The sequence below is a fragment of the Macaca thibetana genome, chromosome 6 (assembly GCF_024542745.1).
Source record: "Macaca thibetana thibetana isolate TM-01 chromosome 6, ASM2454274v1, whole genome shotgun sequence".
NCBI lineage: Eukaryota > Metazoa > Chordata > Mammalia > Primates > Cercopithecidae > Macaca > Macaca thibetana.
The window spans coordinates 90,780,856-90,806,049 of record NC_065583.1 but is presented as its reverse complement, the minus strand read 5'-3'; the positions used below and the strand labels follow the sequence as shown (position 1 = coordinate 90,806,049).

Below are 25,194 nucleotides of genomic sequence, written 5' to 3'. Positions count from 1 at the left end.
AATAATAATAGCTATTAATTTTAAAGCATTTTCTCTAGGCCACTCTACACACATGATTTGTAATCATTATTACAGTCTCCCACCCAAAGGACCTATTATTGCCCCAGTATAGAGATAGTAGAATTGGAGTCCTAAAATTTAAGTTACTTACTTAAAATTATAGAATTTGGTACTAGGCCTCCTTGAACTGCAAAGCCCCCTTTTTTTTTTTCGTGGTATTCTATTCCTGCTTCTACACATTGGATATTATGGTAATTTAAAGTGTTTTGTTCATATTATGCTTAAAATAATTAGGCCTATATATTTATAAGATTGGTTTACATATTATATAAATCTAGGTTAAAAATGTTAAAATATTTAAGTGGTTTCATATGTGTCAACCTAATTACTTCCTATACACCCAAGTATAAGTTTAGTACTTTTATGTTTATTTTTTCTAATTTAGATGTCTACTTTATGGTTGCATGTTTGTATCTTCTGTATACTAATTACACAGTTTAACTTAAAAATGGTTTCTGAGGGTTATTTTGAGAATATAATTAAAGGAATTTAATGGTGTGATTTTTTTCAGGATGATATACCAGAGCTAGAAGAGTATTTCCTGGTGAATTTAACTTATGTTGAACTTATCATGGCTGCTTCAACTTCATTTCCTCCCAGACTAGGTATAAGGGGTTTCTTGTTTGTTTCTTTTCACTCACTTCAAATGAAATGAAGAAACTTTGTTTTTGAATCAGAAGTGATCATTGTGCTGTTTTGTTAATCTTGGCTATGTGTCAAAATATGATGGAATTTTATATTTATTTTGATACTCTCATATATTGCAGTTTTTACATTGAACAGTGTAAAGACATTAAAAATTATTGTGTGATGTCCTTTAAATTTTACAACTATTTTATAAACAAATTTGTAATCCTCAAAATAGTTCTTTGGAAGGTACTTTTCTTTCATTATCTTTTAAAATTAGCTGTTTTCATTAGATCTCCAAACTCTCAGATGTTTTTCTTTTCTTTCAGGTTAAGCAGTGCTGTTGTTTGCTTCTTTGTTGCTTTGTTGTGTTCTCTGCTTCTCTTTTGACCTTTTTTCTTTTTCTTTTCATGCTTTTAGAAAAGAATCAGTTAATTCATTACAGACTGAAAGGTAAAACCTGAACCTTGGTACAAACTTATCTAGATTCCTTTGAAAAGATGTATTCCTGTTTAAACACAAACTCCTGTTTTCAGTGTGGACATTTACTACTGGGAAATTTTGTCTGAAGCCTGTAGGTGTGATGGCCCAATAGAGGGTGGTGCTGAACTGGTTAGAAGCAGTGCTGGACAGGGGAAAGTTAACTTGGGTTAAAGGAAGAGAAGCATGGCCAGGAGCAGTGGCCTGGGGAACAGGCATTCCTTATTCATTTCTGAAGCTCATTGTGATAACTTTGAAAATATTGAAAGGAAATAATCAGTTTCTAACCTATTGTTTGAATAGTTTCAGTTCTTTTGCTAAAGAAATAGATGATTCCAATGACTAGGCTGTTTACATCGGGTGTTATTACAAGATAATTATTATTCACACTAAGACAACTAACAAAACAATTCAGATTTCTTTCATCCTCTTACTGAGATAATTTAAATAGTTGACTTCTGTTGAGTGGTTTCTAATGCTCCTATTTCAAGTGCTTTGTACCTTGGTAATGGCATTACTTACATCTTCTCATTTTACAGATGAGGTAGCTTAGGCTAAGAGAAGCTGAGTAACATGCCCCAGATCACAGAACTATGGAGTGGTAGAGCTGTCTTCAATGGTGTGGCCTGATTTTAGAATCTCTGCTTTTTAGCCTCTTGTCTGGTAGACACAAACCCTGATTTTATATGCTTTCCTGGACAGTGTTGTTCTTTTCCCTCTACAGAGAATTACACTCTCCCTACCCTTTCCCCATCCAGGCAGCTATCGTAAGTGTCCTAGACTAAGGTGGTACCTCTGAAATTTAAAAGGTAAAGAACAAAATATTAAAAACAAAAATCAAAACAAAACCAAAAAACCAATCAGGAGCAGGATTCGTAAATATTTTAAGACTAGCCCAGGAGCAGGGTTAGTAATATTTTAAGACTGAAACCAAAAAGCCAACCAGGAGCAGGGTTAGTTTATTTTAGGGTATTGGTAACATACTAAGTTTGGTGGACAGAATAAAAATAAAAAGGGAAAGATAAGTTTACTTTGATATTAATCTCTCTTGAGTTCACCAAACCTTTTCCCCATCTTTCCCACGTGTCTCAGCTTCTGTTTGTGTCCCTGTCTCTCTGTGTCTCTTTTGCATGCCTGTATTTTTCTCTGTACCATTCCGTGTGCTTCTCTTCTCATTTCTTTTTTTTTTTTTTTTTTTTCTTTCTGCTCCTTCCAACTGTCCCCATTTTCCTTTCCTCCTGAAACAGTGATATTATAGAATAGAGATGCCAAATATGTTTTAACTAATTAAAATAATAGAAACAAAACAGTAATCTCAGTTGTTAATTATTTTATACTGTTCTCAGTTGATTAAATTTCTATAAATCAGTGGCTTTTGTTAGCCAAAAGTGTCCTTATTCAGATGTGATAAACATTGTCTCTTTATTTTCTTAAATATCTTTTGAGTAATTTTGATAATACCTGTACATTAGGAGTTATATAATTTCAAAGGGACTGTCTTTAAATCCTATATCAAAAAGTATTTTTAATCATTTTTATGTATTTTAAGATATGCTTCTATTTTTTTAGATTCAGAAGGTTTGACTGCACAAATTATTATCGATGCCAATGATGGGGCCCGAGGTGTAATTGAATGGCAACATAGCAGGTAAGGCCAAGGCTGCGTGAGAGTCCTCTTCTGGGTTTCATATTCTTTAGTGTCTACCAAATAAAAGTTTATAAGGGAAAAAATAATGTTTTTTTTAAAACTATATTATAGGTTTGAAGTAAATGAAACCCATGGAAGTTTAACATTGGTAGCCCAGAGGAACAGAGAAGCTCTTGGCCATGTTTCCTTGTTTGTGTATGCTCAGAATTTGGAAGCACAACTGGGGCTGGATTATATCTTCACCCCAATGGTGGGTCTCAAAATCTATCACAGATGACTTTTACAAATTATTTTATAATCATTATTCCTTAAGAATTACAGTGATTTAGTTCCCATATAAATAAATTATTCTTAATAAGCCATTACATATTTCAAAGTAAATTAGGACAGAAGATTTCCACATGGTAAAATAGTTCCCTTCACTATTTTACTATTCTAAATATTATTCTGTATGCATTAACTATTTCATTACAGTATTTGATACTGGAGAACACAACCTGTAATATTAAAGAATTTATATCATTTGATAGTCTTTCCAGAATGTTTCTCATACTTCTCGAAAATTTTAGCTCTTATTTCTTTGTTTTTGCTCACTGAAACACCTTTAGTGTTTTAAAATACTTTTATTTGATCCCTTCATGCCTTTTATTTCTTAGCCAAATGTTTACTTTCTTCTCTTCCCTCATAATTTTTTTGGAGACAGAGTCTCACTCTGTCACTCAGGTTGGAGTGCAGTGGTAAGATCTCGGCTCACTGCAACCTCTACCTCCCAGGTTCAAGCAATTCTTCTACGTCAGCCTCCTGAGTAGCTGGGATTACAGGTGGCCACCACCATGCCTGGCTAATTTCTTTTTTTTTTTTTTTTTTTGTATTTTTAATGTATTTTATATTTTTAGTGTACTTCACCTTGTTGGCCAGGCTGGTCTCAAATTCCTGGCCTCAAGTGATCAGCCCCCTTTGGCCTCCCAAAGTGCTGGGATTACAGGCATGAGCCACTGTGCCCAGCCCCCTCATAATTTTTACTTTTTAGACTTAATGTTGACAGTTTAAATAAAAAGATATAAACCAAAAAATAAGGAAACAAAATTCAGTGTAAAATAGCTTATTCTTTACACTTGCAACTATATTGTATTTCTTTCCAAACATTCTATAGAAACTCAGTGTATATAAATATAATACTGTCTGCTTTTACCTTTTCGACCAGATTCTTCATTTTGCTGATGGAGAAAGGTATAAAAATGTCAATATCATGATTCTTGATGATGACATTCCAGAAGGAGATGAAAAATTTCAGCTGATTTTAACAAATCCTTCTCCTGGACTAGAGCTAGGGAAAAATACAATAGGTAATTAATAATTTCTTATAAACAGCTTCCTTTCCTTCATGCTGGGTTCCTTAATATGGGGGAAGATGTAAAGGGATTAAAAAGTCTTGGTGGTTTTCTGTGCTTACAATGAGAGTGATTTTAAGTTAGAGAATTTCAGAATTTCTGTGTCTCTGTAACAGTGCCTCTAGCTTGTATGTGTTGGTGTATATAGGCATGTATGTAAAAGACAAAAAAAGTAGGTTGATACTAGAGATAATACTATTTCTTCAGTTATTGTAGGGTTATTTAATTTGTAGATGTCTTTTCTTTGGAATTTCAATTTTGCTCTGGTTTCCTACTTAGCAATAGAAGGAATTACAAAGGTAATTCCTTTAGTGTCATCTACTCTGTAGTATTTCCGCATAGTGTTGAGGTATACTGATACTTCAGACAGATTATGGGAGCCATAATTCTTTGGTTGGAACAGTTAGGTATTGTTGCTAAGAGTCGTTCTACTCCATTGCTTGATAGGTATTGTGCTGACTGTTTAGAGAAGGTAAGAAAGAGACAAAGGAGAAAACTCGGGAACATACAGAACTTTAAGGTTGGAAGAGCTCTTTAAAAGTCACTTCCATTCCTTCTGATGATAGACAAGCCAGGTGAATTTCAAGGATTGAATGCTGACTGACCCTTCAAACTCCTGTTTTAGTCAGTGGCTGAGCAGGTGTTTTTTTTTTTTTTTTTTTTTTTTTTTAGTTAATTTGATGAATATTTGCATTCCTAAATTATTGGTCTTTATGGAGATATTTGATTTGTAGTAGAAAATATGAAAGAATTCTGAGTAGCCCCAGGATTGGTTTTTACTTTTCTTGCTATATTAATAAAATACATTGATATTTCTAAATCCCCAGAAGCCTTTTTATTTTTTATTTTTATTTTTATTTTTTTATTTTTTGAGGCTTTGGCTGTTTTTCAAATTCAGAGTATACATTTGAGATCAAATCATTTTCTTGTAAAACATAATGGGTTGGTAAATGGTTGTATGAATGGATACCATGTGTTGGTTGAGAATAGTCTAGGTACAAATAACAGAAAACTCAATGCAAATGGATTTAAACACATATAATTTATTGGTTTATTTAACCTGAGGGTACAGAGACATATGGCTTTAGATGACACAGGAGCAGGACTTAATGCTGCCAAAGATCCTGAGGTTTTCTGTCTCTTTTCTTGCCTTTTGGAATATTGGCTTCATTGCAAGGCTAACATCATTCATTGTTATGAGATGGTGATCAGGATCATTCTTCTGCATTTCATATAACAGGAGAGAGTATTCACATTCATGCATTCCTACAAGGTCCTCATATAAATCTGATGGAAATTACATCGGTTACATGCCCACTTCCATGAGTAGGAGAAATGAATATATTATTGGGCGCTGCCAAGGTTACTTTATATTTGTAATTTTCTATTTTTAAAGATTAAAAAATTCCTCAGAGCAATAAGTGCTTTGACAGTGAGTCGTTTCTTAAACCATGCCCCATTGATTGACCTTGAAACTATTTCCAGATCCTTATAAAGTTTCAATAAATATCCTTTTACATAAATCTTTGTATTTGTGGATAATTAAGATCATCTGTTGAGTACAATGCATGTTGAGTGGAAAGGACTAATCCACTGCCTTCTGTGTTAGTTACACTCCAACTGTGTACATACACAATAGTTTCTCCATATCCTTCCCAGCAATTTCTTTAATCTTTAAATTTTCATATGCCATTTCTAATGACTGAAAAATATGTGGTTGTATTATGCATTATTGTGATTTTTTCTTTCATTGTCCTGTTTGTTAGTAAGCTTGACACGGGTTTGGTTTTTCCTTTGTGATTCTGTGTTTTGTATCCCTTATATACTTTCCTGTGGTTTTTGCTTTATTGGTTTGTAGGAATAGTCATATATTTTGAATTCAGCCCTTTGCCTCTTAAATATATTATAAAGATATTTCTCCCAGTCTGTCATTTATCTTTTATTATAATGTCTCATAAATTTTTTTAAATTTAAAATATCAAATATTTTGATACGCTTTTAAATCCTGCTTACTTAGGTCTTTTCACCCAAATGCCATAAAATATTTTACTATATTTTTCTACTATTTTCATAGTTTTGATTTATATTTACATTATTGAACATATAAGGAAGGTATTCATTTGTAGTGTGTGAGGCAAGGATACAACTTCATTTTTCTTCTAAAATGTATAAAACAATACCCTAAAATATAAAACGTATACCCTAAAATGTATAAAACATATACCCTAAAATGTATAAAACAGTACAGAGAATGAAACAGAGAGTTGAAACATCAATTTTCAACATGAAATATCTACCCTTCTTTTTTTCCTTCTTTTCTATCCATCTACCTATCGTTTTTCTGGACTCTGTTTTGTTCTATTTGCCTATTTATGTGCTAATAGCATGCTGTTTTATTTATCATAGCCTTGAAGTACATTTTGCTAGTTTTGCAGATCAAATATTTTTCTTTTTCTTTCTATAAATTATCTCACCTATTCCTTAAAAAAGTCTCTTTCATATGAACATTAGATTCAAGCTGAGATCTATAAAACAAACAATTTTGATTGGTGTTGAATTAGAATTATGGATTAATTTGGATAGATTTGACATCACTATAATATTGAGTTTTCCAATTTTAGAAATATAAAATGCCTCTCCAGTAATTCAAATCTTTAATACCATTGCCTTCCCTTGTGTTCTCTCAAAACCAAACTATAAGACAAGGATTCGGACAAGGATTTAGTTTATTTGAGAGGTGATCTGTGGAGGCCTGATGAGAAATAAGGAGGTGAAAGAGAGAGAGGAAAGTTGATAGGTGATGTCCTAATGAACAGTACTGCTGTGGGCAACTGACACTCAGTCCTGCTGGGGTCCCTCTTAGACACCAGGTTGAATAAAGCTTAGGATTGTCCCATGACAAGGAAGGAAATCTGGGCTGTTCATTCACTGGCTCTTATTTCTGATCATTTGAGAGTTGCTCTTGAGTGTTGAATTTGCAACAGTTGTGATTTTACTCCTGCATGGGCTGATGCTCTCTTCAGGTAAAGAGAGATCACTGGGCAAAAAGGAACTGCTGCAGATCACTTTAGTGAAGGCGATATAGGTGAGGTGCTGACAGTGTCTGCTACAGTCATACATTAAAAGTTTGTGATTTTCTTCATATAGGTTTTATAGTTTTTACATTAGGCTAATTTGTAAGTATTGTTGCTATTGTGAATAAGGTCCACTTTTTTTTTTCTAGATAGCTGATCTATAGAGATATTATAGTAGCCTTTAAGAATGTATGATCTGAAGCGGACTTCCTGACTTTGTGCACCAGGTCTGCCACTTCCCAGCTTGTAAACTTCTTCAAATTACCTGTCTATGCTTCAATCATAGGTTCTGTAAAATGAGAATAATGATATAATCCATATCATAGGGTTATTGCAAGAATTAAAAGAGTTAATATAGGTTAAGCAATTAGCAAGTTCTTAATAGTATTAGTTTCAATTATTATTAATATAAGTGACAGTAAAAAACAGAACACTCTTGATTTGTGAAGGTTACTCAGCTTGCTTTGTGTATTTACTATAGTTCTAATATTTTCTCTTGCTTTTTCTTAGTAGACCATCATGTCATCTAGAAAATAGTGACAGTTCTGACTCTTTCCACTACTTTTACAAGTGTTATCTGGTTGGTAGCCCTGGGACACTGTTAAATAGTAGCAATTATGACAGACATTATTATTTTGTCTCTGTTTTTAGTGGGAATGCTGCTAATGTTTCAATATTAAGTTTGATATTTGCTGTTGACTTCTGAGAGATTGCTTCATCAGGTTAAGGAAGCTGCCTTTTATCCCAAGATTACTGAGTATTTTTCTATCATGAGTGAATATGGAATTTTATTAAATGCTTTGAAAAATTCTGTCATTTTTAAGATCCTCTTAAAACAATCACCTTAGGTAAAGAGTTGGCCTAGTTTTCAATTAGACATCCACACTTTTTTCAGCATTTATAACCAATCTATTTTCATTTGTTGCTTTAATATTTTTATTTTGGCAGCCTTAATTATTATCCTTGCTAATGATGATGGCCCTGGAGTTCTATCATTTAACAACAGTGAGCACTTTTTCCTAAGAGAGCCAACAGCTCTCTACGTCCAGGAGAGTGTTGCAGTGTTGTACATTGTTCGGGAACCTGCACAAGGATTGTTTGGAACAGTGACAGTTCAGTTCATTGTGACAGAAGTGAATTCCTCAAATGAATCTAAAGATCTGACTCCTTCCAAAGGCTATATTGTTTTAGAAGAAGGTATTCGATTCAAGGTACAGTAAGAAGCTTTAATGAGAATGGAAGTTTTTCTTTAATATTTATAAAATAAATTTCTCTTAGATGAGCACTCAAGTCCTAGAATGAAAAAACAATTCTGCCAGCTTAGGTGATAGATAAAGACATGCTTCAATTACTATGTGACAAGTGCTGTAGTTCTATTTACTCTGTATAAAGTGCAAGTGGAACATTTTACTATTAATAGGGTAGAAGAATATGTAAATAATAAAGAAAATATATGTATGGCTATTTTAAATTTTCAGCACACTTAAATTGCATATGTCACTTTATATTGTATATAAACCATATAAAAGAAAACCCAAGCCAATTTTTGTAAGCATTAAGTCCCAGCCAGTCATTTCGCTTTTGCCACATTTTTGTTGAACAAAATGTAACTGCTTGCTTCAGACTGCTTGTTTGACAACAGGAATAGTTTATTGGAGAAAAATATTGGGGATTTGAGATTAATTATAAATATGATCTATACTCACAGTTTACCTTCCAAAACCTCTTTTTCTATGTATTGACAATTTTCTGTTCCTGCTACTAAACTTTATTTTTTTAAACAGTTTAAGTTTAAAATAGCTAATTATGTTAGCTTTAGGCATTTTTCAAGCCAGCTATATCAAGTATAATAAATCTAAAATAATAGATTTAAAGCTATTTTGTCTAAAACAGTCCATCTAATAATTATTTTTTTAATGATCAGTTTATGTGACTTCAGCACATTTGCAAATGCATATTCATTTTCATGGTTTTTTTTCACATTTTGGAAATTTAAAACCTTAATTGGTTTGTGCAAGGTCACTTACATTTAAATCTTGAAATATGTATATAAAAATTCAAATTTGAAATATATTATTAATTTTCTGTTTATTCATGTTTTTTCATCTTTTAAAATTTTTCTTAAATTTATTTTTTTGTTTGTTTTATATTTTTTACTGTGACTTTTTTCATAAAAGACTCCTTTTTCACAGTATATGTATGTACTTTTATTTTTATTAGGCAAATTGAATGTTAGAGCAAATTGGATTAAATAAATTTAACTGACATAACTGCTTTTATTCCAAAAAGTTTTTGTTTTGAAGTATAAACAGTAAAATACGCAAATCTTAAGTATATGGCTTAGTGACTTTGAAGATATATACATACACACATGTGACTACCACTTAGATTAAAATATTTAACATTAAGACTGGGCATAGTGGCACACACCTGTAATCTTCAGGAGGCTAGGTGGGCGGATCTCTTGAGGTCAGGAGTTTGAGATCAGCCTGGCCAACATAGTGAAACCCTGTCTCTACTAAAAACACAAAAATTAGCCAGGTTTAGTTGTGCGTGCCTGTAATGGTTCTCAGGAGGCTGAGGCAGGAGAATAACTTGAACTTGGGAGGCAGAGGTTGCAGTGAACAGAGTGCCACTGCATTCCAGTCTGAGTGACAGAGCGAGACTCCGTCTCATTCATAAACAAACAAACAAACAAACAAATAAATAAATGTGTTTAATATTATCATCACTGAGAAGATTCCCCTTGTCTCCTCCCCTTTCCAGAGGAAACTACTTTATGATTTCTATCATTGATGACTCATTTTGCTTGAGCTTCCTATAAATAGAATCATACAGTGTATACTCTTTTGTGTCTGCCTTCTTTCACTCCATATAATTTTTAAGTCTGTGTGGTTGCATGCATCAGTAGTTGGACATTTTTTTAAATCACTGAGTAGCGTTTTATAAAATAGACCATTATTGGTTTGTCTGTTCTCCCACTGATGAACATTCGGGATGTTTCTAATTTGTGCCTGCTATGACTGCAACTGTTTTTTTAACAGTGAAGCCTAGATTAGAATGAGATTAATCAAGTTATGTAGCCAGAGCAGGACAAAAAGTTCACAAAAATGAAGACATAGATGTAATTTTTAATCAATGTTATTTTAAAATGCACTAAATGTTTTCTGGACACTTCAGTGCAATATATCACAAAGTTGAAAATCCTAAAAGTAATAACCTGAAACAGGTGTAACCATCACATTATAGGAATCAGTGTTAAATCAAAGTGAGATGGTATTTTTCAAAACATAGTATTTTGTTGTCAGAAATGTTTAGTAGATTTCTCTATATGTGTGTTACAAAAAATACTGTATTCTAGTAACCTTATCTTTTGATTTTGTTTTCAGGCCTTACACATATCTGCCATATTAGACACGGAACCAGAAATGGATGAGTATTTTGTTTGCACCTTGTTTAATCCAACTGGAGGTGCTAGACTAGGGGCACGTGTTCAAACCCTGATAACAGTTTTGCAAAACCAGGCCCCTTTGGGGCTATTCAGTATCTCTGCAGTTGAAAATAGGTATAGTTTATTCATAAGGAAATTATCCCTTCTGAACCTATAAGTAGGGAATATTTTTTGCATAGGAAAATGCAGAAGGAAATTGATGTCTAATTATTTTTAAAAGGATTTTTAAAATGAACTCTAAAGATAGGTCTAGAGAGACCAATTACTCTCCTAACTGGGAGTATCAAAAACCTAAACTCACCCTTTTATTAGAATGGTGTTATTAGAATTCTTATTTTCTTGGAATTCACAGTTTCAGGTAAAGGTCTGTACTATTTTGTGTTTTTAAAAATAATGAAAAGCAAGAAATAATATAAAGTAGACTTCGCTGCTCAAACCAAATGAATGACTCTTCAAACATATATTAACATGATTGTGGTTTTAAAATTTCTTCTTCAAACATATATTAACATGATTGTGGTTTTAAAATTTCTTCTAGAAGCTGACAAATATTTATTTTTTATATCATAAAAATATTTTAATCTAGTTTCATTAATATGTTAATTTACTGACTCATTTTTTTCCTATAAAGTGTTTTTCATACATATGTGAAGAAACATAAGAATGACAATTTTATTTGTTTTTCAGAATATACAGTGTGAAGTTACTGAAGTAACTGATTTTCAGTATTTTCTTATCTTGGATTGTATAAATTTAAAAGTGTATTAAGTATATGCTAGCAATATGATATATATTTTAAATATGTAGAATGTGTACTTTTTCTGCTTTCCACAATCCATGTATTTCTTTCAGCGCCACCTCCATAGACATCGAAGAAGCCAACAGGACCGTGTATTTAAATGTATCTCGAACTAATGGCATTGGTTTGGCTGTGAGTGTGCAGTGGGAGACAGTATCTGAAACAGCCTTTGGCATGAGTATGTTTCATTTCTTATGAGAACAAAATTCTGTAACCAAGAAATATCGCATGTATAAGATTCTTATTTTTTCCCATGAATTGTATGTTATTGATCATTTGAAAATGGAAAACAGATAATCTGATTCTTTTATTGCACCTATAAATATGTATTGAGGCCAGGCACGGTGGCTCACGCCTGTAATCCCAGCACTTTGGGAGGCCAAAGTGGGCGGATCATGAGGTCAGGAGATTGAGACCATCCTGGGTAGCACGGTGAAACCCCATCTCTACTGAAAATACAAAAAATTAGCCGGGCGTGGTGTTGGGCACCTGTAGTCCCAGCTACTCAGGAGGCTAAGGCAGGAGAATGGCTTGAACCCCAAAGGCGGAGCTTGCAGTGAGCTGAGATCGCGCCACTGCACTCCAGCCTGGGCGACAGTGTAAGACTCCATCAAAAATTAAATAAAATTAAAATTAAATAAAATTAAAATAAATAAATAAAATAAAGTATGTATTGGGTGCCTGTCACATGCCAGGCATGGCACTGAACTCATGGATCTTAGAATTTAGGGGGTGACAGAAATGAATCAAATAAGTAAAAATCAATGTATACTTTAAACTTTAGTAAATGCTTCAAAGGAGAAGTTCTAAGTGTTGAAAGAATATAGGGGAATGCTTTTAAGGGGTATTGATCTTTGAACTAAGACTGAATAATAAGTAGAATTGATTATGCAAAGGACTGAGTTGGAAGAACATGGAGGTGAGAGTGAGAAGCTGTGAAGGCAGAAAACGGAGGCATAAAAAACACACATAAGCGAAGAACTTGGGTGGATAGTAGGTACAGAAATAAGGAGGAATGTTGAGCTTGGATAGCTGGACAAGACCAGATCATTCAAGACCTTAAGGAATATTTTATAGTTGCCAGTCTTTATAATAGTATTAACGGAGAGCCTTTGAGTGGTTTAGGAATGGAGGAGTTACCATATGTAATGTGGTATGGTATAATCATATTTGGATTTTGAAGATGTTATTCACAGTGCCATGTAAATAATGGGTTGGCACAGAAGAGAAGTGAAGATACAGGGAGGCAAGATGATGGTGGCTTAGACTAGATGTTGAATATGAGGGTGAAGGAGAGGGAAGTACCAGAGATGATTCAGGTTTCTAGCTTTTGCAGTTGGATGGGAGAAGGAGTTCATGCTATTCACTAAGATGGAATTCCAAAAAAAAGAACAGATGTATTTTGGTAAGGGGAGTAAAATAAATGTGGTTTAACACATTTTGAATTTGAGTTACTTTTGAGAATAAATTTCTCTAGACTCAAAAGAAGGTCTCTGCTGGAGAGATAAACCTGGGAACTTTAGCTATATATATTGTATTTGAAGTCATGGAAATTGATGTAAATCTGAAAAGAAAGGCTGAAGATGGAGAAGGGAAGAGGATGCTATAGACTGCACTATAAGAAGGTTCAAGTTGAATGGCTGAGGATATGGGATGATGGCCTAGCAAAGGAGACTTAGAGGACCTGGTAAGAAACTTAGGAAAAAACAGGATGGCAGATACCAGCAGAAGAGTGCTTTAAAATGGAGGAAGAAGTAAATGGTGTCAACCCCTGGTGAGAAGTCCAGTAAAATGAGAACCTGAAAAATAACTATTATAGTTAGCAACATAGAAGGCGTTAGACCATAGAAAGGGCTATTTGTATAGAAAGACAGAGACTGAATACCAATTTGAATAAAGGTGAAAGAAGAGAGACCTCAACTATATGCAACCATTTCAAGAAGTTTGGCTGGGAAGATAGGACCTGGAGAAGGTGGTAGTGGTGGGGTGTAGGATTCAGAAGGTTTTTTGCATGTTTAGTTTGGAGAGACCCAAGCAGGTGTAGGTTGGATGGAAAAGGTACAGAAATATTAAATATTTAGAAGAAAAAGGACATAATTAATAGTGGTATGGTTGTCTAGAAGACAAGTAGAGATGGGATCTAAAAAAAGAAAAATTATGGTTTCTAATTTAGATTTCTCCATTACTGCTTGGACTTTGCATGTATTTTTTTGGAAGTGCTCATGAGAGCATATGTTGGAGATTCTTAATCGTTAGCAGTCATTGCTTATTCTTCATTTGTGGTCATCTTGAGTTACTGTAGAGAAGGATTTGTCCATGTGTCAGGACCATTTGGGACTTTAAATGAAAAATCTGCAGTATACCCTTAAAAGGGAGCAACATAAGAATTTAAAATGCTGGATTTTTTAGAAAAGGAAATTGCTATTGGATATTACATGTAAGGCATTGACAAATTCTCTTGAATTGGTAATCTAAAAATGATCAATCATTTATAGGGAGCTCAGGTTTCAACCTTGATAGTTGTACTTGCTGCATCATGTTCACACCACTAACCAAAATTTAAAAAGAACTTAATGTTTTGAAGGGAAACAGCCATGTTAAGAGATTATACATTTTTTAAAAAATTTTACTCTTCATTAGTTAGGGGATTTTTATTTTTGTCCTGTTTTTTTTTTTTTTTTTTTTTTTGTAGTACAGAATTTTAAAACATATACCAGTTGTAGCAGTTTGATAAAACCTTGACAGCCATTTGAAATATGTGAGTCTGCTTGGCATTCTTAAAATAGATAAAATGTAAAGTGAAAACTTAGATGGGCGTAATTTCAAATTAATAGCATAAATTTTTTAAACCAAATATTTATCATGCTTCTATAAAGATATTTATTATTATAAAATTTCTCAGTTATATTTTTATCAACTTTACCGAAGTTGATAAAAATCATGTTCTGCATATTTCCCTTTAAAATATACATTTAGTATTTATTTAGTTAGTTTTTGAGCCAGGGTCTGTCCCTGGCTGGAGTGCAGTGGCACTATCTCGGCTCACTACCACCTCCGCCTCCTGGGTTCAAGCAATTCTCGTGCCTCAGCCATCCGACTAGCTGGCATTACAGACACACACCACCACACCCAGCTGATTTTTGTATTTTTAGTAGAGACTGGTTTCACCATGTTGGCCAGGCTGGCCTCAAACTCCTGACCTCAAGTGATCCACCTACCTTGGCCTCCCAAAATTCTGGGATTACATGCGTGAGCCACTATGCCCAGCCACATTCAGTATTTATTTCTAAATACACCTTGGAAAAGTGTGTGTAGGTATAAAGCAGAATGTTAAAACATTTTCTTGGTTTTTAAATTAGAATTTTTAGAAAATTCTTATTTGTAGTACAAATTAATTATTTGTTGTTGTTATAAAGTTTTCTCGCTTGTGTCTTGTCTTCACACTCATACACACATGCGTCATGAAAGGATCTTCATTTGTAGTCACAAATGCAGTAGTCTCATTGTTTAAACAATAAATTAGAAAGATAAGTTTTTGAAGGAATAATAAAATAGTAAATCATGATTTGTGTTTTTCAGGGGGAATGGATGTTGTGTTTTCCGTATTTCAAAGTTTTTTGGATGAATCAGCTTCTGGCTGGTGTTTCGTTACTTTGGAAAATTTAATATATGGTATAATGTTAAGAAAATCATCTGTTACTGTTTACCGATGGCAGGGGATTTTTATTCCAGTTGAGGTAAACATCAGTATTTTTTTATAACACAAAAATAAAATGTGCAGATAAATTTTAGATGTATCATGAATTACTGTATTCTTATTCCTCATTTTCTAGGATTTAAATATAGAAAATCCTAAAACTTGTGAGGCCTTTAATATCGGTTTTTCTCCCTACTTTGTGATTACTCATGAAGAAAGAAATGAAGAAAACCCTTCTCTTAACAGTGTGTATACATTCACGTCTGGATTTAAATTATTCCTGGTAAAAAAAAAGTTTCATTTTTAAATAGATTGCTTTCTTTAAAAGTAATTAGGATTTGTAAGATTGTTCAAATTTTAAGATAATGTATGTTCTATGTTAATGTGAAAAAAGACTTTTTGTGAGTTGATATACATTTTAGCAAAGTATCTTAATCCGGGGATATTTTTGTCTTTTTAAAATGACACTTAGGTATGCGTAACTTGGGATTAAAATTTCTTAAGTCTTGCACTTCATATAGTAACTCATGCTATTAGTGTGTTTGGTGGCTTTCTTAGTTCAAGTCTCCTTTAAGTTTTCATTTCCACTCTGTCCTTGCAGGTACAAACAATTGTTATTCTGGAAAGTTCTCAAGTAAGATATTTTACTTCAGACAGCCAAGATTATTTAATCATTGCAAGTCAAAGAGATGATTCCGAATTAACTCAGGTTTGATTCTTTTAAAATGAAGTGGTGTTTTGTTTGTTTGTTTGTTTGTTTTGCTTTTCTTTTTAACATTATAATTGAAATTTACCAAAGGTATGGTCTGCCAGTTTAGTATAAAAGAAAAACCATAATTTGATTGTAGTAAAGTAGAATGTAAAGACTGGTTAGTTAAAAGTTAATTTTTAAACACCAGAGTCATAAAATATTATTGTCTTCAAGAGCCAAGGATAATGTAATAATAAATATGAACATTTAATTAGAATTTAACTGAATTGCAAAACATTGTGGAGAAAAATCACACAGCCAGAGAGTATCACTAAAAATTCATGATTAGCATTGCCACACAGGTGTTCAGTATCACCTCAGAAATCCCACATTTCTTTTGTAAACTAGATCTTGTAATCCTAGTAATGCTTATTTGATAACTTTTGTGACTCCTTAAACTTCCATACATGCTTCACATTTCCATTTTCAGCTAATTCCCTTGTTGAAATGAAAGCTACCAAAAGGGGTATTACTCATTTTCCCAACACCAAATTCAAAAACCCACTTGAAACCCAATCTTATTCTTCATTCCTGCTACGACAGAGAAAGTGTCCCTTCTAAAAAGCCAGGCCTCTCACACAGGTGCCCATCTTGCCATCATAAGGTTAGCTATTCCTCCATCTCTGGCGTCTATCTCTCTCTATTTGGTTACTACAGTCAGCGTAAATGTTCTAGCTTCACCCAGCTTAAAAAGCTTAAATTCCTCCCCGATCTCATTCCCTTCTAATTTTTGTTTCATTTCCTTCCTCCCCTCTATAGTAAGACATCATGAAATAATTATCTATTTGTTTTGTCTTTACTTCCCCATGCTCACCGATGACAACTGGGTTGCCAATTCCAGTGGGTGTTTTTCTGCGTAATCATTATACATTCCACCAGCATGTGACAGTCACCTCATCCTCAAATATAAATCTTATCTTGCTTTCTAAGACACTACACAGATTTTCCTTTTCCCTTTCTCTCTCTCTCTCTGTGTATGTATGTGTGTGTGTGTGTGTGTGTGTGTTCCTTCTCATTCCCCATTCCCAGTGCCTCTTCCCTTTTGTAAACTTAGATGTCTTGGAGTTTTCCAGAAAGATTCACTTATAGTTCAAATTTCTTTTTTCTTTCTCTTCACTCACTCGGATACTGTTATCAATCATATGGTTTAAATATCAGCAATAGGCTAGTGTCTTTTAAATTATATCTATAGCCTTTCCCCTGTATTTCAGGCCTACATACCTAACTACCTATTGATATGTTCACTTAAATGTATTTTTGGTACATAATATTTAACATATCCCAAACTGACCTTTGATTTTCACTATGAAGCTCGTTACTTCAGTGCTAGCTTCCATCTCAGGAAGTAGCAACCCCACAAACTCAATTGCTTAGGACAGAATCCTGAGATATTTCTTCCTTGATTACTCCTTTTTTTTTTTTTTTTTTTTTTTTCTTTTGTGGACAGGGGGGACGGGGTCTGGCTCTGTGGCCCAGGCTCCAGTGCGGTGATGTGACAGGTCACTACAGTCTTGACCTCCTGGGCTCTGGTGATCCTCCTACCTTAGCCTCCCAGGTGACTGGGTCAACAGGTGTGTGTCACCACACCTGACTGATTTTTTGTATTTTGTAGAGATGGGGCTTCACCATGTTTCTCAGGTTGGTCTTGAACTTACTCCTTCTTATTCTTTCACATCGAGTTTATCATTAAGTATTTTTGATTATATGTGTCAATAAGTGAAGACATTTCGTCTCTACTCCTCCCTACTTCAGGTCCCCATTATTTCTCTTCCACACCATTATAGTATCCTCCTAGCTGTTCTCTGAACTTCCTTGACCTCCTCGGATCCATTCTCCATTGAGTAACTGGAGGCATTTTTTGAAAATATTAATTGACTAATGCTATTTCTAATTTTAAAGCTACTCAATGATTTGCAATTATACTTAGAATAAATTTGAAATTATTTAATATGGGCTTAACAGCATAGCTACATTTCCGGATTTGCCTTGGAAGGTACTGGATTATGCCTGTTGTTCTGGTATTGTTATTGCCCCTTTCACTCTTTAAAGGATCCCTGTTTAGATGATAAATTTTATGGTCACCCTAATGGGAGGTTCTCCATGATCTTACCTCTCCAGCCTTAACTCTCATAAATCTCCCAGCACTATCAAATTCCTTCCTGTCTTTATTCAGATAATGACAAACTTTTTCTGTCTTAAGAACTTTGTCATGTCATTCCTTCTAACTTGATTTCCCTAATACCTTCATAATTCTCTATCAGACCATCCTAATTGTCCTCTTCAGTACTTGACCCATTTTATACTCAGACATTTATTTAATTATTGATATGTTTCTTGTTTACCTTTTCCTAATAGTTAATAAGATCCATAAAGGGAAAGGCCGCTGTATCAGTAGTTCCTAGCATAATGTCTGTGGCTTAAAAGTTCCTAATTGTTGACTGAATAAGTATAATTTTCTGTGACATTGACTAGCTTGCTTTCAGGTAGGGTCTGAATTTTAATTTTGCATTTATGAACACTTACCCTGAAACCTTGTGTGCATTGACTGCCACCATGGGGACAAAAAGGATTTAGGTGTTTCTCTGTATTCTATTGCTCGAGCAATTGATAATAATATTGCAACATTAGAATGTTTCTTATTCATTTCTAAATTTTTCATATTTAGTTTATTTCCTGGTTTTAGCTTTCCTTTTCCCTGCTGTTACCAACCCTTACCCAGATGTACATTTGATACTGATTTCTTTTCAAATAACTTCTCTTTCATTCACTGTGTGTGTGTGTGTGTGTGTGTGTGTGTCGTGTGTACTCATGTGCATAGACATAGATGTGCACACTCACACAGATTAGATAAGGGAGAGAGCAGCGAGGGAGCATCAGTTTTAGTGCTTTCTTTTTTTATGAAGGTACCTTTTTAACCAAATAAAAGGATCCAAGAGAGTAAACATACGATATTGATTACATTCTTGCAAGTGCTAAATTCCTAGTCATAAAGGGTTTTGTATTTCAACATTTCCTTCAGGTCTTCAGGTGGAATGGAGGAAGCTTCGTGTTGCATCAAAAACTCCCTGTCCGAGGTGTGCTGACCGTGGCCTTGTTCAACAAGGGAGGCTCTGTGTTCTTAGCCATTTCCCAGGCTAATGCCAGGCTAAACTCCCTTTTATTCAGATGGTCTGGCATTGGGTTTATTAACTTTCAAGAGGTGCCTATCAGTGGGACAACACAAGTTGAGGCTTTGTCTTCAGCCAATGATATTTACTTAATATTTGCCAAAAATGTCTTTCTAGGTGAGAAGATAAAGTATTTGTAATGTATATATAGTTGTTATTGAGCTCATCTAGCATTCATATGGTATATTTTATATGAAAATGCTCTTGTAATAATTTTTTACTAATCCATATAATATTTATTGATAGATGATAAGTATTAATTGTTAGCTGTAAATGGATTTTTGAGAAATATTTAAGCAGTATGCCCCTAAGCTTGTGTTCTGACTACCACCTTAAAGTTATATTAAAACAAAATTGGAAGTAGATAGGTAAAGTTGTAAGATACATGAATATTTTATATCCAGGATGCAAACAAGTAACTTTTTATATGTATTTACTTGAGGTGCCATGAATAATTCATAGTATTAATAAATAATATTCAGAACTTTTTATAATACTCTTTCAGAATATTCTTGGAAGGAAAATTTGCTTTTTGCTGCTGAGTAGAACTTTCATAGGTAAAATTGCAGCATTCCTAAAAAATAAAAAAAAATTGTCCTTGTTCTTTCTTTAACATTATATCATGGTTAATGACTAATAATGTATTTGTGTCATGCAGTAAATGCAAAAAAGACTTTTGACGTACTTCCTATTAACTTGTATTTTTATTAGATTAAATGGATTCTGAGGAAATTTGTTTCTTGATATTTTTATTGTAGTTTTATTATGTAATTTTGTCATTTTTTTTCTGTAACTTTTGTGTTAAGATTTGACTTTTATTCCATTATTGTAGGAGATCAGAATTCAATTGATATTTTCGTCTGGGAGATGGGGCAGTCTTCCTTCAGGTATTTTCAGTCCCTAGATTTTGCTGCTGTTAACGGAATCCACTCCTTCACACCAGCCTCAGGAATAGGTAAGGACTTTTCAACTGCTTACCAATTCTAAAGGTAGTATGGAAAGCCAGAATGATTTTAATCTCATTGATTTAGATTTAGTGTCACATTGCCAGACACTGGGTGTTTTTGGTGTTTTTTTTTTTTTTTTTTTTTTTTTTTTGAGACAGAGTCTCAGTCTGTCACCCAGGCTGGAGTATAGCAGGGCAGTCTCTGCTCACTGCAAGCTCCACCTCCCAGGTTCACACCATTCTCCTGCCTCAGCCTCCTGAGTAGCTGGGACTACAGGTGCCCGCCACCATGCCTGGCTACTTTTTTTGTATTTTTAGTAGAAACGGGGTTTCACCCCGTTAGCCAAGATGGTCTCGATCTCCTGACCTCGTGATCTGCCCATCTTGGCCTTCCAAAGCGCTGAGATTATAGGCGTGAGCAACCGTGCCTGGCTGACACTGGGTATTTTAATGGGAATGTAACATCAAGATCTTTACAAAACTCCTTCCAGAAATCCTAGAATTTTTTGAAATTCTTTTGAATTTCAGTTCTCCTTTTGCAGATTAATACTTTCAAAATGGACATTGGCTTGAGAATAATCAGAATAACTAAAATATGGAGGAAAATATTAGTGAAGAATAAAAATAATATATTTATTTTGTCTAGAGAAACATGAAGAGGGACATTGACATTAAATATATATTTTTAAAATATGAAAGTATGTGTCTAGCAATAGCAAGTATTTGCATTTAAGAATTTTTTTTTAAGTTGGAGAATGACTATGAGAATTCTTCCATTTTCGTTAACTCTCCCAACCTCCTCTACAGTCTGAAATCCTTTCTTGGTCTTCTGTACTTTAATCCACACATCAGAAACATAAGCAATATTTTTAATCACTGTAGTTTCAGAAACAAAGTCAATTGGAGAGAACCCAAGGTATTATTGCTGTCTGCAGGTTGTAGGATTATTTTAGGGTTGGCAAGGAATCCCTTGGGAGGGCCAGTGATAATAAGGAGATGAAGCTGAGGCCAGCTGGCATGGTGAGCTTATCAAGCTGGCTCATGGGGTGGGTGTTCATAGCATAGGAAGCAGACACAGACAGTGGGTCATCATGTCTCCTGTCAAGGTCTTTAGAGAATTTGTGAGCCAAGCCTGAGTGACTCCACAGGTGACTCTGGATGAATCACAGTCCTGCTTTTAAATTGAGATATGGCAATTCTGTATAAATTAAATGGCACACAGTTATTAATTTGATATTATATGTAAGTCAGTGTTACAACGCTATGAAGAATTCCTCTAGTTAAAAGCCTTAATGTATGGTTGGAGAAGCAGGAAAAAATATTAAGATACTAATTCAAGGTATACGACTGTATTAGTCCATTCTCACACTGCTTTAAAAAAACTATCTGAAACTGGGTAATTTATGAAGAAAAAAGGTTTAATTGACTCACAGTTCCACAGGCTGTACAGAAAGCATGCTTTGGGAGGCCTCAGGAAGCTTACAATCATGACGGAAGGGTAAAGGGGAAGCAAGCACCTTCTTTACATGGTGGAGGGAAAGAGAGTGAAGGGGGAGTGCTGCATACTTTTAAACAACTAGATCTTGGGAGAACTCCCCTGCTATCACAAGAACAGCAAGGGGGAAATCCGCCTCTATAATCCAATCACCTGCCATCAGGTCCCTCCGCCAACACTGGGAATTATAATTTGACATGAGATTTAGGTTGGGACACAGAGCCAAACCATTTCAACAACCAATACCATTTGCTCTGTGAGGGGTAGAATTGGAGTGATTAAGAGAGATAAGAGAGAGCTTGAGCTATGGTTGGGTGGATTGGCAGGACACACTTTGGGCAGACGGGAAGGTGTGAGCAAAGGATAAAGGCAGAAGTGTTTGTAGCATTGAGGGAACCATTGGTAGGTGAAAGTGCCAGGGATAGAGGATTTGACCAGAATGTTGTGGTGCTGAGGTTGGAGGTACAACATTGGAATCTAGAGAAGATGGCCTGGAATGGCAGGCACATGGTGTGCCTATGCCTCAAATTATCCAGCAGTTTTCACACATTTTGGTCTTAGAATCTATTCATATTTATTGTATAAAAGATTAAAACTGATAAATTTTAAAGTCATTTATTTTAAAGTGACAACAATATACTCATGTGTAAATGTAACATGTTATTTTTAAAAGACATTTTCTAAAACGAACACTTTTATGAGAATGGCATTGGTTTTATTTTAATTTTTGAAAATCTTTAATGGCTGGTTTAATACATGGTATGTATATTCTACTTTTTATTTATGTATTTAATTAATTTTTTAGAGAGACAGCATTTTGCTCATTTGCCAGGCTGTAATGTAGTGGTGCAGTCATAGCTTACTGCAACCTTGAACACATGAGTTCAAGCCGTATTCCTGCCTCAGCCTCCTGAATAGCTAGGATTACAGGCATGCTCCATCATGCCCACATAATTAAAAAATTTATTTTTTGTAAAAATGGAGTTTCTTTATGTTGCCCAGGCTGGTCTTGAGCTCCTGACTTCAAGAAATCCTCCCTCCTCAAAGTGCTGGGATTACAGGCGTGAGACACTGTGCTCAACTGATTCTCTTAATTAACTTTTTTTCCAGCTTTATTAAGGCTTGATTGACAAATGAACATTACATATATTTAAGATATACAATGTGATATTTTGATATACATATAGTGATATGTATTTCCTCAATTGAGCTAATTAACCCATCCATTACCTCACATATTTACCTTTTTTTAAAGGAAAACACTTAAGATCTAGTCTCTTAGCAAATTTCAAGTACACGGTACATTATTGTTAACTGTAGTTATTATGCTGTAGATTAGGTCCACAGAAATTACCCATCTTATAACTGAAAGTTGGTACTCTTTAATCAAAATCCCCTACTTCTCCCAACCCCTGGCCCCTGGCAAGCACAATTCTACAATTTGCTTTTGTGAGCTTGACTTTTTCAGTTTCCACATATAAGTGAGATCAGGCAGTACTTGTCTGAGTCTGGGTTCTCATGTCTGCATCTGAATTCAGTCTACTGCAGTATTATCAGTCATTTAGCCTCTGCTAAGTCCTATACACTCATGAAAGAATGAGAGTGAAGTAGAAAAACAGCATTATTATGAAAACAGCATTATGCTCATATTATTATGAAAATAGTTTTGACCTCTGAAATCCTCTAAAAGGGTCTCAATGTCTCTTAGATCCCTGGATCACACTCAACAGTAGTGAGATAGAGAAATCCTTGAAGGCTTTTCAACGGCAAATGATGATCAAAGGCATGTTTTACAACTCCTCATAGCTTTGGTGTATAGAATATGCTAGACGAAGTAACTTGCAACTGCCTGGGCAAGTGTTCAAAAGGGCCTTTAGCTGGGGTGAGAAATTAGGAATGAAGATTCTTGTGGGAAAGATAAATTAGAAATGAAAATCCTTGTGGGAAAGAGAAGTTAGAAATGAAGATTCAACAGCACTTGATGTCTGTTCAAATGTGGGGAGCAAAAGTTATTATACCTTGGCAATTGGGAGGATAATGGTGTTAAATTAGGAAAAGATACAGAAGACGTCTGTAGTGGGAAATGTGATGAACTTGTTTATAGGTGTCTAGTTTGAGATAATAGAGAAGCATGTGTAGATGATTAGTAGAGATGTGGAACTAGAATCAGGAAGAAATTGGGAGTTAAAGGTTTGGATTTTGGAGACATCCATGCGTGGGGATAGTTGAACGCACAAGTGTTAAAATGTACAAAGTAAATTATATTGATTGCGAAGACTGGAGGATTTAGCACAAATACAGGAGTCAGTATTTGGAATTTTTCCCTTAGGTGCCCAACTACTGCTTTCTTTATCAGACATTTAACATATAGGCAGTGTTAACCTTCAGTCACCTCAACTACTGTCCAGGAATCATAGGTTATTTATGTCTAACTTTTAATTTAGTATTATTTTTAATTTACAAGTTGTAATTGTATTACATATATTAAGTGTAGTATGTTTTGATAAATGTATACAATGTGGAATATTAAATCAAGCTAATTAACATATCCATCACTTACTTAACATTTTTGTGATGATGCAGTTGAAATGTACTGTTAGTTATTTTGAAATATACTATACATTATTATTGATTATAGTCACCCTGGTGTGCAGATCTCAAAAATTCCTCCTGTCTAGCCAAAACTTTGTACCTTTTGACCACCAACTTCCCATTCTTTTGCTCTTCCCTACCCTGGTGACTATTGTTGTACTCTTTGCTATGAATTCAACTTTTAAAAGATTACACAACTAGTGAGATCATGCGGTATTTGTCTTTCTGTGCCTAGCTTATTTACTTGGCATAACGTCTTCCAGATTCATCCATGTTGTCCCAAATGACAGAATTTTGTTCTTTTAAAGTTGAATAGTATTCCATCATGTATATATGCCACATTTTCTTTATCCATTCATCTGTTCATAGATATATAGGTTGAGTTCACATTTTGACTATTGTGAATAGTGCTGTAATGAACATGGGAGTGCAGATATCCCTTTGACATATTGATTTCAATTCCTTTTGACATATTTCCAGACAGAAGCAGGTATTGCTGGATCATTCTTTTTCATTGTTGGGGGAACCTCCATACCATTTTCCATGACGTCTTACTAGTTTGCATTTCTACCAACAGTGCATGTGCAAGGATTTCCTTTTCTCCTCTTCTTCAACACTTATTTTTTGTAAGATTTATTCTAATAAGTGTGAGGTGATAGCTTATTTTGGTTTTAATTTTTATTTTCCTAATGATTAGTGATCAGCATTTTTTTCCATGAACCTCTTGGCCATATGTAAGACATCTTTTGAGAAATGTCTTTTCAGACACTAGACAATTTTATTTTTATTTTTATTTTTATTTTTTTTGAGACAGAGTTGGTCTGTCGCCCAGGCTAGAGTGCAGTGGTGCAGTCTCGGCTGACTGCAACCTCTGCCTCCCAGGTTCAAGTGATTCTCCTGCCTCAGCCTCCCTAGTAGCTGGGATTACAGGCACCCGCCACCATGCCCAGCTAATTTCACCATCTTGGCCAAGCTGGTCTCAAACTCCTGACCTCATGATCCACCCGCCTCAGCCT

The 25,194-nt window shown here is 34.4% G+C and overlaps 1 protein-coding gene across 5 annotated transcripts in view; it reads left to right on the top strand.

Annotated features, from left to right (window-relative positions):
* ADGRV1 (adhesion G protein-coupled receptor V1) overlaps nucleotides 1–25,194 on the top strand; it is a 593,679-nt gene that overhangs the window by 140,395 nt on the left and 428,090 nt on the right. For all 5 annotated transcript variants that reach the window (XM_050795448.1, XM_050795446.1, XM_050795449.1 and 2 more), the window contains 12 exons: nucleotides 572–665; nucleotides 2,737–2,815; nucleotides 2,927–3,065; nucleotides 4,020–4,161; nucleotides 8,229–8,491; nucleotides 10,670–10,845; nucleotides 11,584–11,708; nucleotides 15,110–15,267; nucleotides 15,364–15,510; nucleotides 15,829–15,936; nucleotides 18,998–19,262; nucleotides 19,978–20,100. In XM_050795448.1, the coding sequence (XP_050651405.1) occupies nucleotides 572–665; nucleotides 2,737–2,815; nucleotides 2,927–3,065; nucleotides 4,020–4,161; nucleotides 8,229–8,491; nucleotides 10,670–10,845; nucleotides 11,584–11,708; nucleotides 15,110–15,267; nucleotides 15,364–15,510; nucleotides 15,829–15,936; nucleotides 18,998–19,262; nucleotides 19,978–20,100 (1,819 nt within the window). The remainder of the gene's footprint in view (nucleotides 1–571; nucleotides 666–2,736; nucleotides 2,816–2,926; nucleotides 3,066–4,019; nucleotides 4,162–8,228; nucleotides 8,492–10,669; nucleotides 10,846–11,583; nucleotides 11,709–15,109; nucleotides 15,268–15,363; nucleotides 15,511–15,828; nucleotides 15,937–18,997; nucleotides 19,263–19,977; nucleotides 20,101–25,194) is intronic.